Source organism: Egretta garzetta, unplaced genomic scaffold, assembly GCF_000687185.1.
Source record: "Egretta garzetta isolate BGI_Z169 unplaced genomic scaffold, ASM68718v1 scaffold68, whole genome shotgun sequence".
Classification (NCBI taxonomy): Eukaryota; Metazoa; Chordata; class Aves; order Pelecaniformes; family Ardeidae; genus Egretta; species Egretta garzetta.
In genome coordinates, this window is record NW_009260774.1 from 2,790,644 (window position 1) to 2,810,366 (window position 19,723).

The window sequence follows — 19,723 nt, forward strand, 5'->3', positions numbered from 1 at the left end:
GACTGATAATTATTTGGAAGCACGTTATTTTAAGTAAATCTCCCTGAAAATATGTTTGTTTATTGAATATACTGGCCAACGGCATCCACTAACTGTCCTTTTATTGCCACAGGAAAGTCGGACAATATAGCAGGTAAAAGGAGAAGCGCTACCTTAGGTAATCTTTAAAAGCCAAGATAAAAATCTTCAGCGACCCAAGTGGCATTTCTTACTACTGACAGTTATACCATGCAGGAGTTATACCATATTTGTGGAGCCTATGGTTAATGCTACATTTATTTCCAATATGTGGTAAACAGTATTTGAATTAATACTATGTAGCCGATTGATGCCATCTGCTTTACAAGATGGAAGGGATGGGAGACCGCGAGCGCCTTAGAGGACAAGGTGAGCTGTAGGGTGATGTTACTGGAGACAGTCGCAGAGCATTGCCTGTCAAGCCAGCTATGTTGTTTAAGCTTCGAGATTTTTCATAGCCTTGTATGAGAAAATGCACAGACATCAGTTGAATTCAGCCAAAAAAATAGACAAAGACAAACAATACAATGTAATGTAATCCAAGGAGCTATTTGGGGCTCAGAGGGAATCTGCCTGCAAAGGAACTCAATGCTGAGACACATTACTACCAAAAGATATTAATAAATAAAATTATTTACAAATGAATGCAGCCATTATTTCCCAGAAAAATAAACAGACCTTCATACAAGAGGTCTGACCTGCTCTTCCCCATCCCTTCTTGCACTCAGTGCCATGCTATTGGCTTCCAGCAGGGTTGCACAAAGCACAGGATAAAGGATCCCAATGGGGTTACTGGGTGAGCTATTTGGCTAAGCATAAGCAAAACCCCATTGAGACAGACTATAAAAACTGTTCAAACTATATAATCTCTGCTAAACCCAGATCCTAATAAAGGACAATTTTTCTTAAATAAATAAAACAAAAAACAGATAAGTTGCATACAGCACGTGTAAATCGCTTCTGCAGAGGATCGAATGGGACATGGGAAAGAAGCTCCATCTTCAGAAATACTAACTCTAAGACTTTGTGTTTAGTGTTAAAGTATAATAAGATAGCAGAGTTTGACATATTTGCAGATGCCTCCTGACTGCCAAATTTAAACACCATATTTGTGCTCCTTCTCCAGCTGACTCAAATGAAATTAATGGCATTAATCCACATAAGCAAGTAGTAAATAATTAATCATTAAATGAGGCAACCACGTAACGCTTCACAATTTGGAGGGAACATTGCACTTGCAGACATTTCTGTTTACACGCACTTGTGAGCTCTAGCTACCTACTTTTTGCTACATATAGATTGTTTCCACCTTGTAGAGGCTATGCTGTAAAACGACGGAAAAGCACTGCTATTCACTGCATCACTCTCTTCATACTCAAGCATTTTCAAGAGCCCCTGGATAAACCCACTTAGGAAGAAAAGGATCAGCCTCATTGGTCTGGAGATATCAGCAAGGAAATACAAGGAAGACGAAGCTGGACAGGACCTCGCTCCTCAAATACACGGATACCTGCTTCACTGCAAGCATGAGAAATTTCCTTGATTTCAATGGCGCTACCTATTTCCTTGAAGACAAGTATGCATCTAAGTGTTTGTCAAGCTAAGACATTCAGGTATAAACTGCTTACAGTGAAATACTGTAAAAAGAGACTTTTCCCACAGAAACTGTAAAATGTCAATGACAATGCAGCTAAACATTACACGGCACGTCACCAGACTTTTTTTTCTTATGGAAATAGTTACTGCCTCAAATTCCAGATCTCCAGATAACAGACAGTTAACAGACAGTTGTTTGCATCTTCAGCAAAAATCGTATCTTAGGGTCTCCCCTAATGACAATTAACATATTTCTTACCTACTGAGAACTGCATAATGTAAAACTACACTTAAAGCAAATTTATAATCTCATGTCTGCTAAAATGTTGTGCAATGTTATCTCCAGATTGCCAGGGCAGGCTAGACTGTGATGCTTCACAGACTTCTGATACATTTCAAAAACAGCCTCCAGTTTCTGAGTTTCTATAAGTATTTACACAGATTAGGAAGAATCATGTTTGAAAGGGGAATTGAGGGGAAGCACAATGCTAGTTTATATATTTAACCTCCCCTGTAAACATAAAGCTTACCAAAAAAAAAAAATAAAATCAGGTAGCTCTTTTACACAGAAACTAAGAAAGTATTTTTAAAAATATTTTTCCTGCTAGTTTTCTAATGATAAAAGCAAAGAACTGATAGAGGAAGATGGTAAAGATGATAAAGCAAACAGGAACTCCTAAAAAATGAAAACCAGATACACAAGATGAAGAGATAGAGGCGTGATCCAAAATTGGAACTTTGCAGGTATTTTAGTGGTGTTTGGATCAGTTCTGAATCAGTATCATCTTAGAGATGGAGATAAGGTGTTAATGCAAAAAAGCTCAGAATTAATGATCATTGAACACAACCAAGAGCCAACCAAGGAACCAACCAAACAAGAAGGATGTACCAAAAGAAAGGGAAAAAAATAAAATGAGAAAGTAGTAGACTTGATGTGTGAATTAAATTCAAGTATTCAAAACCATTTGGATGCTACTTGAAGATGTTTTCTGCTTATGAGCTAACTTACCTACTCTGTATAAAATAAACTTGAAGGTCAGGGGCTAAACCATTTCAGCCTAGACTAAGGTTATCATCAGAGCCAGTCAAAGAGCACATTTCTCATTGAGAAACTGTCAGTTCTGAACTCAAGCTCCATTTTTCTAGGGAAAACTATGAAATTATTTTCTCTTGAATCTAGATTTTTAAATGAAAATGTTCATGTGGTCCTAGTATTAAAAAAAAAAAGGTTTATTGTTATATGAATATTTCTTTAGTAGCTGATGGGTAACTTCTTTTATTATTTCTGATCTGTTCTAATTATGGTTACTGCAAAGTAAGCAGCACTCAAATGTTTATACTACCATTCCTAAAAGAAGTCAAGAACCTTATCTTGCAAGACGCCATGGCAGTCTGCCTTACTCAGGTGTTCCTGACCTCCTCAAAGACTGGACTCTTACCATTAGAGACATTGTAAATAATGGTACTTGTTAAGAAGACAGTACAAGATACATGCTCAGTGCAAAGCATCCTAAATCTGTGCAAAAACATGTTTGCAACAAAGTCCCATTTAATCTAAACATTATATATAGGAATATGTAAAACGCAGGAGCATAGAGACAATCCTACTCTTTACAAATACCACACACATCAAACTCTGGTTGCACCTCTGCCTTCACAGGTTTAACCTACTGAGCTCATGTTTTTGAAATGTAAAAAAAGTATTTGCAGAACAACCCAAGAGAATTCCTTTAGGGTTTATGGCTGGCTGGGACAGCTATGTTTGCTGTACACACAGCAAGTCAAAAAAAAAAAAAAAAAAAGCCAGAAAAATCTCATCCAGAAATGTTTGTCCAGTGGCACATGGCTACTACTCAGATGAACTCTGAGGTGAACAACTGCACCTCAGCACTCAGGAACAGGAAATGATACAATTTGCCAAGAAACCAAAGTAATTCTTACCTAAGGAAATGGCAAGCCTACCACTGGCATTGCTGATTTTGGGGGTACGCTCTGAGGTTAGGTTTTCAGCCACAGCCAGCTGTGGCCTGATGGGATAGCCACACCATCAGTCAGATGGGTGATACATATAACAACAGAAGGTTTTGCAGACTCCACCTGGGGGACCCAATCCTACTGAACAGTGAGTAATCAGATTTGGAGAGGCCAAATAACTAGGAAAGCATTTTTAGCGCCTTGTAAGATCAAACATTGTTTACTGTAGTTGAATTCTGGTTGGGGTAGACAGTCACCTTTTAGTGTCAGTGATGTATTTCAAAGAGGAAACATTTTGTGGCATTATAATCTCAAACTTTTGTTTGAAAGAAATCTCAATAGCATCTCATATGATATGCTTTGTTGTGTTCAGAACAAAAACATTGCTTACTTCTGACATTTCAACCTTTTAAGTGTAAATTATTCTGCTGAAATTTTTACTAAGTTATTAAGTGCAGACCAAAGTTATTAAATAATTAATTTGTCTTTTAGAATGACAAATGGTATTGAGTGATGAGTGGTTGAATGAGCAAGGTCTGAATTGCAGGCTTTTCCATTAAAGATACCAGACAAATGAAGACACGAGTGAAATGAGGGTCCAACATCAAGCACATTTTGTGAAGACTAAAGGAGATGAGTGGTTCTAAAAGGAAAGCAGGAAAAGAATGACTAGGAATAAAGAAAAAAGATACATTGTGAGTACAGTCTTTCCTCTAAGAGCATTGTGCACATCATTTTACTCTAAGATTGCTTTTCACAAGCACATTGCTGAGTAACCTTTTATGATCTAATGAAAGAAGTCCATACCTTTCCTGATCCCTCCATCAGTAGCACACGTGTAATCACCTGTCGTCAGTAGGAAACATGTTCCCCCTCTTCTGTTTTTGTCTCTTGTGCTAGAGCGTCTGATGGGAGGGAGCCTTTCACCAGGTGAGAGTGGCTGCTCACTTCCTGCACTGTCTTCACCTGATAACACTGGTTAAAGCACCATGCCCATTTACAGACAATAATGAATGAGGAAATGAGACATCACAAAGAGCTTACGCTGAATGCCGGATATTCCCATCACTCAAAAAATAATTATAAGGTAAATCATTAGAAGAAAACAAGATTGCAATTCACCATTATTAATCAGTACAAAATGGCAAAAAGTATATTTTTTACTCAAGAACAAATGATCTTTTGACTTTCCTGTTCTCCTTTTAAATCTCATATGAAGTTATACTAAACTAACACGAAATAAGAAATAACCAAACCAAGGCTCAGTTAGTTGCCCTTTACGGACTGTAACTTTTTGGGGTACAGTCAGCCTTGGATATTTCAAACAAGTATCTACTATTTTGGCTGTCCTTTTTGCTCAGCAAGAGGTCATGTTAGTAATTTTTTTGCTTAGAATATGTTGGTTAGCATATTTTAAAGACAACCCCTCCCCCAGAAGGGTTAAATTTTCAATATTTGGCACTAAAACCTGTTTAATAACACGCTTAGCTTTCATTTCTATACTTCTCATACTTGCACTGCTTGTCATCATAAGTACCCAACATTTATGCTGTCTTTGGTCTCTGCAGTTTTTTTTGTCAAACAGCGAAACTCTTACCTCTCCTGATTTGGCACTCCCAAAGGACTCTCTTTTAAAATTATCTACTATTTCAGATTCAGGCCACACTTCAAGAAGAAAATCTCTGCTCAGTACAGCACGTAACAGGTAATGGCACGTTACTGGCTTCAGCTTTACCTTTGCATTTAAACCTGAGCATGTGTTTTTCTGAACTGGTAATGCAAAGGGCTGTATTCAGCCTTGAAGTTTTGCACAGAATTCCTAGTGACTCTAATAGCATTCTCTGCCAGAAATAAAGCTACGGTGCACGACGTGAGCAGTAGCACTACTGAAGAGAAAGTTAACACTTTAAAATGGCTCCTTTTTGCACAGCTGCTTTCTCTCTATACTTCAAGGATTATAGCGCCTTGTAGATAAAGCTGCAGACACAGAAAAGTGTCTCTTTGCTCTGATCACACTGAGCCTCCTCCATTCTGGCATACCTTTAGCAGGACCTGATGGCATGAAAAAGCTGTTATGATTTACACTTTAAAGATGTTGTCTGAAAGTGGCTATCAGTCAAAGCACTGTAAAACTAACTATATTCCACCCTCTGTGTGAGTCCTTTTAAGGGCTTCCATCCTCTTAAATATATTTAGGATGTTCAAAAAGCTGTGTTAACTTTGTGTGTGAACACTTGCTCGGAGACTGAAACCGAGCTTCTTTGAACATAAATGCTTTTCAGTAACAGAGCAATGGACCAAAGACAGATATTGTTCAGAGACCGATTTTCCAGACTCTTTTTAAAAAATAAATTTCAATTACTGAATGACACCAGTCATGAGTGGTTTTGCTCTTATTATCCTCTAGCAGCTTTCCAACGGGAGTCTAATGACTGGTATGTGAGTTTTGTAATCAGATTGTGCTTGGCTCAAGAATAAATACATTCAAGAAACAAACAAAAAAATTCTTGCTGCTAAAAATTTAATTATACGGAGAGATAAAATTTACTTTTTAATTTGAAGAGATGGAATATGGGGCAGTGGCTTGGAGGGTCAGAGGCTGTCATTTGATATGCATTTTCACAGCGATTAGTACAAAATACTCCTTATCCACCATTTGGAACTCTAACAAAGAAGGTAATATAAATCATAAAAATCAACACTAATAACAATGATGTTGCTAGGGGCTGTCATTTTCATTTTTCTTGACAAACTTTACATCAGCTATGCTATTATCATTCAATTAATAGTAAATATCATGCAATGTCTCATCTAACACAGACGAAGGGGGTTCTTCTAGCCAGGGAAGCAGAATGCCAAATGGAAAGAAAGCTAGAAAGAGAATTTATTCTTATTTCCTTTGAGTGCTGGGCTTTGGATGTAAAGCACCTGCTCCTTTTAAATGACTGCTTCTTTGTAGGATCTTGCTTAACAGGCCACGATGTGGCACAGGCAAAGCTGACACAAGAGACAGACACTGAGGCAAAACACCATGGAGTCCAACAGGGTGGGACACGGTGGCTGCTCAAATAGTCACAGTCATGCAGAAAAACAAGAAACATCCATACGACGCAACAAACAACAGGCAAAAGAAAAGGTTGATTTAAGAGCAAGCAAAACTGTATAGACCAGCTACATAGAGGTTTGGGAACACCGCTATACCTATTTCGTCCTCTATGAGACTGACACACGCAAACACTGGAGGGGAGAAGGATGGGAGCTATGTCTTCTCATGGCAGAAAGACTGGCCGCTTTCTGACCCCTACCAAACATACTGGTCTATAAAGTGTTTTCAAAGGACATGCATTTCCAGTGGGGTCCTACCTGATGATCTGTTGTGCTCCATCAGCTGGTTGTCCTTGCCCAGGCAGATGTCACCCTGTGTGCTATTGCAGGCCATGTTCAAGTCTGTCTTGCAGAAGGTGGGCGAGCTGGCTTGAGGAGCAGGAGGGATGTGCTTCTTCCGCTTCCTTGGCAGTTTCTGCTTTGCCATGGCCAGGGAGTAGTACATCCCAAAATTGTTGACTATCACAGGCACGGGCATGGCTATGGTGAGCACACCTGCCAGTGCACAGAGGGCTCCCACCAGCATGCCTGACCAAGTCCGTGGATACATATCCCCATAACCCAGGGTGGTCATGGTGACTACAGCCCACCAGAAGCCAATAGGGATATTTTTGAACTGTGTGTGCTCACTCGCTGATGGGTCATTAGGCTGGGCTCCCACCCGTTCTGCGTAGTAGATCATGGTGGCAAATATCAAAACACCCAGTGCCAGGAATATGATCAGCAACAAAAATTCGTTGGTGCTGGCTCGCAGAGTGTGGCCCAGCACCCTGAGGCCGACAAAGTGCCGCGTGAGCTTGAAGATTCGCAGGATCCTCACGAACCTTACCACCCTGAGGAAACCAAGCACGTCCTTAGCAGCTTTGGAGGAGAGCCCGCTCAGGCCCACTTCTAGGTAAAAGGGCAGGATGGCCACAAAGTCAATGATATTCAAGAGGTTTTTGATGAATTCAAGTTTGTTGGGGGAAAAAATAACGCGTACTAAAAATTCAAATGTAAACCATACCACACAGACGCCTTCCACATACGTCAGGGCAGGATCTGTCTCAATTTCATACTGTAGCACAGCTTCTGTCCCATTGACGACCTGCTCAGTTTTGTTTATAATAGTATTGAAAGCCTCATGCGTCTCCAGGCAAAAGGTTGTGATAGAAACTAGGATGAAGAATAAAGAGGCAAAGGCGATGAACTGGAACAGAAAGAAGGAAGAGAGACATCAGAACCACACATCTCTTCACGTTAATACTAACAATGTCAGCGATCATTATAAATCTTTTACTGATTCATCCCAAATGATTCACAAATCCATATGCATAAAACTTTGCATCTAGGCCAGAGGAGAGCAGCAGACAGCTCCCACACGTAGGCCAGGAGTCTGGCAGCAGGAGAAGTCTTGGTGATGGACACCATGACAGGCTGCAACTCACTCAGAAAGTTGCAACAATTCTTTAATCCTTGTTAAATCATCTGAAGTCCATTCCATTGTCAAGGTGCCTTACAAACAGCCCCCATACACACCAACCACAGCAAGATTTGAGGCTGTCCACCTCTCACATAGTGGAAAACGGGGCCGGTCCCAATGGTTTTGAGATTATGGTTCAAGAATTCACACCTGGCCTGAAGGGCACCTCAGAGGGTCCTAGGAACAGATCCAAGCACCAGGTTTCCTTTGGATTTTCAACGATTCACAAACACAGGATATTTACTGATAGCAAATGCCTTCTGTGTTACAGGTAGAGTTGGTTGAACAGCTTGTTATGTTAGCAGTCATCCATCATTCATACTCTTAGGCAGGACTAAGAGTAAACTTAGCAGAACCTCTCTCACTGAGAGAGGCAGCGCTTTGCCAGCGTGTTAGGATCCACAATCCTGCTATCAGAGTCACAAAACCAGGACAATCTGAACAAATAGGGAAATACAAATTCAGTTCTAGTAGAGGCACATGAATAGATAAAATACAGTTACATAACGCAGAGACAGCCCTTGCAGAGGCTTGTTAAGGACTTACAAAATATTTATTGCCTGATCTTCAACCCAGCCATCACAGTTAAGCCTTGAATAAAACAGAACACCGAGGACAGGATTCATAAAAATTAACACTGAGCCAAACAGCTAGAGGGGGACATAAACTTTCTAACACCCAGTAAAATGCACCAAATTAAAAGGCGTTTTGAGGGCAGTTGCTACAATGGTTAACTTCTTTTAAGTGACAATACATTACCACCGTGTTAGCACTCCAACAGCAATGGTGTGGCACATGAATACATGATGTGTTTAAATCCCTCCCCGAGCCAGGATTGATAACATGTTATCAATCTGTTTGTTATTCTGGATTTTCAGCTTAATAGACTTTTTTATAGCCAGTATTATCCTGGAAAAAAACTCCCTAAAGACTTGGAATATTTTAGGCAGCGTTAGGGGCCCAAAGAGACAAAAAAATGCATAAACAGGTTTTGGAAAATATCTAGTGCCTATGTGCTACCTCACATATCTAGCAGCTTGAAATTTTAATAATATCAAGAAACACATTTCTTTCAAAATGGCAGCAAATTACTTTTGGCTTTGGATTCCTATAATTTTAAACTGTGACTTGCTATTAAAACAAAAATATGTGATAGGGAACTCAGAGCTTAAGGCAGGCTCTTCATAATTTTTAATATTATTTATTTTAGTAAATAAATAATGTATTTTATGTTTCCCTTAATACTACTTACAAATCACTCAGGATATCACACTTTTAATCTGTTAATTCCCAATCTGAAACTGAGTACCTTAAAGAAGTTCAACAAGTAGAAAAAATATCATATTCTCTACCATCACCCGACTGGAAAGGGCAGCTTACAGTCCGGGTTCCCATCGTACAGGCAAGAGAAAATGTGGCAGCAGGATGCTGGTATGTTCCCACACCAAAATCTTGAATCTCATTGAAAAAATTGTGGTTATAACGGAGACAGAACAGCAGCCATAAGCAAGAATGCCTCTGTTATGTCACTTTAATCCAGGCTGCAACACTGCGGCAAAACTGATCTTGCATACTTTGGGTATCAATCACTGAATTTAGTATTAGCATTCAGATTTAGTATTATGTGCCACAGGAGTTCATTTGGGCTGGTAGAATATTGAATGGTTGCATTTTTCTAACACAGAACATTAGTTAGAAAACAAAATGTCTCTACAACCAGTAGAGAGAATTGCTTTTATTCTGAGAAACAAGTTTAAATGAAGGCCTGGCAAATTTATTATATTCAGGCTCACAATATATATCTATCTCTCAAAAAAACCCCATGTTTCTACCTCTATTAGAGATTTGTAGCTTGTTTATAGCTTCCTTTCCTCAATCAATTAAACAGTTATTACACCAAGCCCCTCAATTACAAATGCTCTAAATCTGTTATCTTTCCAAAAGGACTGACTCAGGGACTGAACTGAACACTTATAATCCAGTCTGAACTTCTAGTCACGAGCCTAAGCAAAAAATCTTACCCTGTCTGGCTGATTTTTACCAAACAGACTTTTCTGCCTTTGTCTTAACTAGTGTCATGGCTTAACCCCAGCCAGCAACTCAGCACCACCCAGCCGCTCGCTCACTCCCCATCCCGGTGGGATGGGGGAGAGAATCAGAAGGGTAAGAGTGAGAAAACTCATGGGTTGAGATAAAGGCAGTTTAATAGGTAATGCAAAAGCCGTGTACACAAGCAAAGCAAAACAAGGAATTTATTTCTTGCTTTCCATCGGCAGGCAGGTGTTCAGCCATCTCCAGGAAAGCAGGGCTCCGTCATGGGTAACGGTTACTGGGGAAGACAGACGCCATTACTCTCAGCGCCCTCCTCTTCCTTCTTCTACCCCAGCTTTATGAGCTGAGCATGACGTCATGTGGTCTGGAATAGCCCTTTGGTCAGTTGGGGTCAGCTGTCCTGGCTGTGCCCCCTCCCAGCTTCTTGTGCACCCCCAGCCTCCTCGCTGGTGGGGTGGGGTGAGGAGAAGAAAAGGCCTTGACCTTGTGTAAGCCCTGCTCACCAGTAACAAAAACATCCCTGTGTTATCAACACTGTTTTCAGCATAAATCCAAGACATAGCCCCATACCAACTACTATGAAGAATAACTCTATCCCAGCCTAAACCAGCACAACTACAAAATTGCTGCACATTCATAGCTCATTTTTTCCTGGCACCTGACACCAATGTACATAAAAAAAAGCCTCAGTCTTGTGTGAGAGAACTAGAGTCAGCAAATACAACCAGATTTATATATCCTAAGTGAATTAATCTTAGCAGATCATTGCAAAACCCCTCTACAACATGGATAGAGAATTTATCAAACTCTAAGCCACCGGTGGGCTAAGAATGACCCTTGGGAGGCATCTAGAGCATCCTGCAGCATCTTTCTACACAGTGAAGGTGGGAAAAAGCAAACAAATTTGTGGAGGTTGAGGATCACTGACGTTAAGTCAGCACTATAGTTTTCAACCTGGGTGGGAACTTTTAACAGATAAAATATTGGGTAACCTCTTTAACAGCAACACTTTGGCGGTTTTAGACAACGGCGAACATTTTTTGGTCTGAAAAGAACAGAAAATTACACTCAACCTAGCCAAACTAAAAATTACCAACAACTCAGATACAATAAGGATGAACTGTGAGTTCAACAGGGCACTGAATCTAACAGTATGCAAATAATTACCACCTGTTTCTGGGCTGTATTTCAGAAAGAGTCCATTCTGCTTCAGATCCTTTCTAAAATAATGCCAAATTCCAAGGGATTAACTACAGGTAGAACTGCCTGACAAGCTATGTATTACTGTTTTGCTCAACGTTGACACTGTGAAAGGCTACAGTGCAGCTGGAAGTCTGCACGTGGCAAAGCAGATTGAAATTTTTGACTGTGCACCTACATTCAATGGTGCTTTATTTTCCCTGAAGGAAAAAGACATTCAGTCATTTCCAAAATCTGCTGAGTATCCTACTTGGTTATCCGAAAGACAATCGTCTTTCAGAGGTTAGGAAAAAGGCAAAAAAAAGCTATTAATCTGGTGACAGATTTCTTGGTAATCCCGCAATTTCCATTCATAGCAATATAAAACTACATGTACACATTTCACCACGCACACAATAGCACATACATGACTGCTTTTGAGCAAAGACACTCATTCCTTTTGTCTCTTGTTGTGCTTTGTTTTAAAATATAAACTCCTTGGATCAGGACATTCTGGACAGAGCTTGCACAGCACCTAGCATGGTGAAACCTCATACACTAGAAGACCTACAATGTGATTGCAATAGTCAGAGGGTTCAGAGAACATGCAAGAAGAAAACGCAACGGACAATGCAAGAAGGAACATTTTATCAGTCAAAGAAAAATCCTTAGGGATTTACTTTATATTAACAAAGATATTTCCTTAGTATTATATTACATAATACCAGGCAATGTGTTGAAAAGACTCTAGCATGTTTTTCACAAACAGTTGTGATGATAGAAATGAAATTAAGTCATGTGCTATTCTCACTTTATGCCTTCCTTCTGCTTCATCCTAATTGCATGTTCTCTCGTTTTGAAGGCAATGAGCCTCTAAAAGCATATCAATTTCTGTTCATGTGGGCAAGCACCGTTTTTCAGACAAAGTCGGTACAGATCCAAACTCCCATATTCTCTGGTGAACGGGACCAACCAAGTTCTATTCCTCAGTCCTGCTAATGTCCACAATAACTGGGGTACCAAGCACAACTTTTTGGTTTGTTTTTTTTTTTTTTTTTAATGAAGCACACAAATCTAAAAGGAGTTAGCCTGATCATCATTTCAGAAAGATCACAGCAAGAGACAATTTTTTTGTTTGAATCATTAGCTACCTTTCACTGTGAGAAGTCCTGAAAACTTAGGTTTTGACTAGTTGCAAGACAAATTCAGCCTTGGTATACAGTAAGACAGCTTCATCGACCCCCTTTTTTAAGCCAAAGATTGTGGCCCAAGCACATGGCTTGAAACTCTTGAGAAAAAAAGCTGAAGAAAAAATTTCCAAATAAGATACAAATAATCAGCATCCTTTTCTCATTTCTTAAAGGTTTTAAAACAGTAGTTGTTTCTTGTTTATTTCAATGGGTGAGATAAAATTATCATTCTTCATTTAGGTTTTCTTTTTTTCCCCTCAGGGACAACACTTTTCTAAGTGAGAGAATGGTTGTACAGACACTCCAGGGCCACCAAACCAGCCTTTTTCAAAATTAAAATTAATACAAATTGAATTAATAAAAAGTTCAGTTGATTTTTGCCAGAAGAGAGCAGTTAAAAGTTACAAAAATGTTCAGTATGTAATAGACAGCATGCAGAATATTCCTTATTAAGCAGTTAAAGCTCTCAGTAGGCTGCTGATTCCCTCTGCTCACATTTTGAAGGCAGTGTGCACCCGATTTTGTTCATGCGTGTCGGCATCACATTTCAGACAACGGTACAGATTCCAGCTCCCAGCTCCTCTAGTTGATGGGATCACCAGCCCAGCTCTGTTTCCAAGTCCTACTAATGTTCATGGTTAAGTGGATTAATCATCTACAACTTGATTTTTAATGAAGCCCATAAATCTAAAGTGAGTGTCAGATACCTGCAGATAACCTGTTGGAAGTAGAAAAGTTTATAATTCCTATTTTGAATTCAGTGTCCCACGAGGAACTGAGTTGCTCAGAGTTTAAAGCAACTTCAAAAATTACAGCCAATTCTAGAACTGGAAATTGAGCAGTCTGTGGATTATCAGCACTTCTGTGCGTCCAACATCATGTTTTACCTTGCACAAGGCTCCTAAAGTGTCTTGAAGAAATTAAGGTCACTTTAAAAATTGTGGCCACAAGTGACCTGACAATAGTCTCATAGACCATGTCTGGATTTCACAGGAGGAAAAGCCGCCTGGTCAGAGGATGCTGTGGCTCGCATCTAACCCACCTGCCCAAGTTTCCTTTCCAACGCAAACCTAGACATGGGACTGGTTGCACAACTTGTCGTTGTCTTGTGATGGAGCCAGGGCCTGACTTTAGTCATTCTAAACTTTATCAGCTTAGGCACAGCCCACATAAAACATCCACAGAGCTAGAAATTGATCCTCACACTCAGGTGCGTTATTCACATTCATAAAATCAGACACATACTGCTCCATATTCAAGATATGCTTTGTCTGTCCATCCCACACCCTTACAACAAGCAATTTCTACACATTTTTTAGTATTCCAAGATGGATAGGTCATAGGCAGTGAAGAGGTTAATGCACAGTTAATTGTTGGTAATCGCAGTTGCCCTTACTTCTTATTTTGTAGTTAAGTTTTGAAAAAAATCTCTCAGCATTTTCCCAGAGTCTGTATCCTGTCTGCGTACAACTTGTTCTGGAGTTGGATCTCAACACCTCCTCCTTCGACTCCCCTCGCTGTGTAATGTATATTTTCTAACATGAGTATTCAATAGCAGCTTTTAAGGTTCGGTTAGTTTATTTGAGTTTCATTCCAGGACTTAGAAGGCTTGCCCTTGACACACTTGACTACAGAAAAGGAAAACTACTGAATATTTAATAAGCCCTTGGAAATACAACATTTAATATTCTCTAATGCAGGTACAGAATTGCCTTTAAAGAAAAAAGATGACAATGTTGCTTTAAATAAATATCTTCACAGGCACATTATGAGACTTGATACATGCATGTTGATGGAATTTACAACAATTTTAAAACCCCAATAATCCTCCCCACCACACTCAGTAGACTAAAAATACAACTATAGGGACACCGTCACAAAGAAGAGATTGTGTTTTATTTCTTAAAGAAACCAACTTTGACACCTTGCTCACTATTGAAACCAAGATCATGCTTTCATTACAAAAGATGAGAATTTACTGAATGACTTAACTTTTCCTGGCCAAAAAAGAGGGGGAGAGTTTCCACAATCACGAGCTGTTTGCTTTTCTGCTAGATCATTTGTGATAAACATAACCCTCAAAACAGAGTAAATTTTCTGTTGGATAAGAAAATACTTAATAGGAAAGCAGTATTTTTTTTAATGTCATACTCATTTTGAAAAATAAAATATTTCCATACTTTGGAGTTTTAAAAATTATTTCCAGTGACATCTGTTCGCATCTGCTAGTTTAAGGCTCACCTTTTCATCGTTAAGAATATGATACAAATTATCTGAAAAAATAACTGATTCGGTTTCTTCATCATACTAACCCTCTGACCACAAGAAGTAGGCTAATCTATGCATTAAACACATCCAAACTCATTGACTGCAAAAATTTAGTCAGATATATTAATTAAAAAACTCTATTTTATAATTTTTCTTCATAGGTACTCTAAGACTCATTGATCAACCCTCTTTCTTAGAATAAGACAGTTATAAGTGGTTATACCAATATTAAATGCTCCCGTCATAAACATTATAATCTGATATTGACTCTTTTTTTCTCTCAAGGTTCAGGAAATAAAAGACTTTGTTCCTCTAAATCTTCCATATATTTGTCCCATAATAGTCTCCACAAGCCTTTTTTATTCTTCCAGGAATTCAAACCCCCAGTTACTTTGTGGAATCCCCCTAGTTCTGTAGGAGTGAGACCCAGTCAAACAGGGAACGAAGCCAATGTCACGTACTGTTTCCAATCAGTCACAACTAACTTGTGATGCTGATTTTTTAATCTAGTTTTATAGCTGCTTAGTCATATAAAAGCAAAGTCTTAAAAAAAAATCCCATAAAACTTCCAATCAATTTGAGGGATTTAGGTGTTAAATGAAAATATGACTTGACTATAGATGTTATTTAAGCAGAAAAAGAAACTGCATTTGTAAAGTACATGTCATGCTTCACTAATGAGTAGCAAGTAACACTGGAATGAAAACACAGAATTAGATAGCACTTCCAGCTTTAAAGAGAGTTGTCTCTGTGTTTAGATTTGACAGATTGTCCTCATTTCTGAGTTTAACACGATAGCTTTTTCCCTCTGTTTAATTTCGTCTGACTATCAGGTGACTTTTAAAATCATAATGTGATTTCAGAATGAGGTCTTGTGATGGCCTTACCTCTTTGTATGGCTTAATGTTCTGTGGGGTGAAATTTAAATATTAACGTTCATTTTACACAAACCTAAATATCTCATTAAACAGATCATCAGTCTCTTCACGACTCTATTTCTCAAAGTTGCTATTCTTCCTCAGCTATAAGCGCCCCTTGGAAAATTATCATTTTACACACACACAAAAAAAGGAAAAGTCACATATGGTTTTATGGTGTGACGCATTTTCACTGCATTGCATCTGTGTATATTGAGTAAGAAACCAAATGTCATCAGTAGCTACTAAACAAACTACTGGCATTTGAAGTATAAACTCAAGGCAAATATACTATCAGTTTGCTTCATCACTCATAAATCATAATCTCTCACATTATCACTCTCCAAAGATGAAGGAGTGGATACAGACACAGCATTTTAAATGAAGCTTCAAGGGAAAAACAAAAATATGATACATGAAGTATCAGGCACTAAGACCAATTTAATGTCTCTCAAAATCTGTAACTCCTCCTCCTCTTGGGGGATAAGGTGGAATGTCAGCATTAAACTGTTTTTTACATGTCTACATAAAGATTTAACAGCCCAGCCTTAGCATCCTAATTGGGAAACTCTGGCCGTAATAATTTCTCAACCAACATCGAGCCACGGTTGGTAGAGTTCTTGCCAATATTTTTGTTTTCATCCTATGAAAGTAAAGTTTACTCTTTTCAAATCCCCAGGACAGCTCTTCCTCGTTTGTGCTCTCTCCTGCTATCATTATTTGGCATTCAATTTAATGGTTAACATTCTGCTGCTACAATTCTACGCAGTCATATTTGAATGAAAAAGTCTATATATCAATACACTTTTATTGACATACCGTTTAAGAACAGCCTATAAGTAATATGCTATGCATAGAGTTATAGTGCGGGAGTATTTACAGCTCAGACTGGCTACCATCTGTACGTAGTAGTGGGAACACAAATGTTCTCTTGCTTGCTCATTCTCTTCCCATTTGTTGAAATTTTACAAAGAAGTTGTCTTTCATTACCAGCTGGAGCACAAACAAAAAGGTTACAAATGCCTCTTTTCATATTCAGAAATCCAGGTCTGCAATTAAGTCACTCTAACTCAGCTGTCAGGTAAATCACCAGTCTGACACCAGTTTGACCCAGATAATATCTGACTCAACAAATCTTAGGCACATCTACATTTTAAAGCAGATCATAAAGAAAACCAGAGTTACAAATTATGCTGCATTTTAATTGCATTTAAGTGCCGAGTATCTTCCCAAAGCATTCAAAACTGATTTACAAACTTATCCAGATATAGACACACGTTCTGCTGCTAAGCGTGGAAAACCTTGCCTCTGCTAGGCAACTGGAAAGAAGATGTGACAGTGTGTTTCAGTGGTGGGGCCACACTTCATGCAGTGGGAGTCCCCGGGACAGGACTGATCTGCTGCCCAGGACATTCCCTTGTACTCCATCCCCAGTTGCCACACGTCCAAGAAAATTACTGATTTCCTCAATGACCAGTGCTGTTTCCCACTAGCAAATCAAAATCATCAGACTTCGTTGCCCCATTGAGCAGCTAAGTCAAAGATGTTGTACTGACACACAACATATATCCCACTGCCTGTTTTTTCCTCCTGAAGACTCAGCAGAACTGCTTGAAAAGCAATTATACTGCCTCCAGAAGCTTTCTTTTCCCATCCACTTGAATTTATCAAGCTTGTTTCACTTCTGATCTTTCTGAGCTGTGAGTATTGTGTGTATTGCAGCAATGTTTCAGGTTTTACAGCCAGCTGTGCTGACTTTTTTAACTAGACTTGGCATTTATATTCTAGCAATCATTTTTTAAAAAAGGCATCAGCAAGGCTCACTTTGACCTTGCTTTATTGAAAAGGTTTGCATGGTTACATGGCCTGATAAGCAAACCGCTGCCACTCATTCATTAAACATTGCTATAAACCTATGAACTCAAAAAGGCAAAATATTTCTAGCCGCTGCAAAAATGCAATGGATGTTCCTCCTGGAGTCAAGGCAAGGTGAGAAAAAGAGGAATTCTCAGTCCATATTCTGCATCTGGTATCAGACATTCAGAGGCTGCTTATTACTAAAAAAGCAGCTTCCAAAAAGAAGCTAAAATTCGCAGAAGGGCTGAAGAAGGCAGATTTTGAAGGACCCATTTCAGCCAACCCCAAATTTACCTGCTGAGTCGAATTAGCCTCTCTGTACGCTTTGTTTCTCTTCCCTAGACTACCCGCTGTCCACACCATTACAGCAGAGATTAGGTTCTGGGACCTGGCAACTTGAAATACCACACAGGCAGTATCTTTCTTTCTGCACTTGATTTGTCATGAAAAGGTTTCATTTGGCTCGATGGGTTAAAACTGGGAAAAAAAATCTTCACTGGAATACTATTTATTATTAATAGACTTTCACACCCCTGCAGACAAATGGAGAAAAGAGAGAAATTCTTACGAAGACAAATTCATGAAAATTCCATTGTAATGTAGTTTCCCTAGTACATAAATCTCATGTCCGTTAAAATTACAGAAACATTTTCAGCCCTATCATCTCTGTCTCACTTAAGCACTTAGCCTCATTTATGTCTGCTTTTTCTCTCACTCAAAACAAATCCGATGGCCTAATTTAAAATTACACGTGGGCAAATTTAGAAAACTTTAAGATTTTGAGGTTTGACATCCATTAAGATTTGTAATAGAGCCCATCTTAGCTTTCACCAGAGAAGCCTTAAAACCAAACCATATAACCTTGTTTTGCCATCCCAAATCTAATCAAAACATACTGGAATTATTTACAAGTTTTCCAGGCCTCTGTCTTTCCTGTACAACATAATAAGACTGGTACTGCAAGTGCTGGAATAGAAATTACCAAGCTACTTCTTAAAAATTGAAGGGACGGAGCCATTTCCAAGATACTCAAAAGTGTATGCAGAGCCTTCAAACAGCTGATTACCAGGTCTCTTTTGACTGGAAGCTCTTTCTTCCTTATACTAATTAAGCAGCATTGGTTTAATTTTTCATTCACCAAAGTAATAAAATAGAGTTGATATTAACTGGTAAACCTGTTTCATAATTGCAAATTAATTACAGGAAAGCAAGACCATAATGAATAGGCTACCTAGACTATGGCATTGCCTAAATCTTAGTTGCTTGGCATGGTAGCTTCTGATGCAGCAGGCTTTGTAGAGTAACCTAGATTTAATAAAAGCAAATGATGAACCCAGAAACTTCATCCTATGTCTTCTTACAGGAACTGCCACAGTTGCAATCCGGGAGACAAAACTCCCCTGCCATTTGCTCTAGCAGGGTAGCCAACAACAGGAGTAGTTTAACTGACTCATGGTAGAGCACACAGTGCAGAGACTCAGCAGGCTCAAGCTCCCTGGTTCTGACATGAAAAGCCTCTAGGGCCTACAGATGTTTTTCCCTATGTGGCCATAGCTTGCTCCTTTCTGTGTTTCAGACTCCAGCATGTCCCTGCCCTGGTATTGTCTCTTCCCTGTCCTTCACTCCCTTTCTCAACCCCAGCTCTACTCTTCAGGTTTATTGTTGGACCCTAGATTTTCCTCCTATCTTTTTCTGAGCAACTTGTTCTTACCTTATTTGTATATCCATGTCCTGTATCTCCAGTCACTCCTTATTTTCATACACAGCTCTGTCTCCAGAGCTGATGTGCCTCCCCTCTTCCAGCGTCCTCCTCCGGCCTCAGCCTTCATGTCACATGCTACCCTCTCTCTTTGTCCCAGGCTGTTTGCTCACCCAACCCTGTTTTCCTCCTAGTCTCAACTTCTGCATCATTCCACTTCCCTCCTCATTTCTGGAGGATCTTCAAGCCCTTCTTCTCTGACATGAACCACAACCACCTTCTTGCTCCCCATCTCCAAAAGCAACTTCATCTTCCTTTTGCTCCAGTGCTGATACCACCTCATGCTCCCCTGGTCCAGCCACTCTCAGGTATCTTTTCTGCTTCCACTCACAACCTCATCAGGATT

General features: G+C 39.3%; 1 protein-coding gene across 1 annotated transcript in view; it reads right to left on the bottom strand.

Moving 5' to 3' along the window:
• Positions 1-340: 340 nt before the first annotated feature.
• The window catches only part of KCNC2 (potassium voltage-gated channel subfamily C member 2), a 104,591-nt gene continuing 85,208 nt past the window's right edge, over positions 341-19,723 (bottom strand). The window contains exons 5-8 of the mRNA XM_035901678.1: positions 10,508-10,520; positions 6,952-7,882; positions 4,396-4,563; positions 341-477 (exon numbers count right to left, since the gene is read on the bottom strand). Coding sequence (XP_035757571.1) covers positions 341-477; positions 4,396-4,563; positions 6,952-7,882; positions 10,508-10,520 — 1,249 coding nt within the window. The remainder of the gene's footprint in view (positions 478-4,395; positions 4,564-6,951; positions 7,883-10,507; positions 10,521-19,723) is intronic.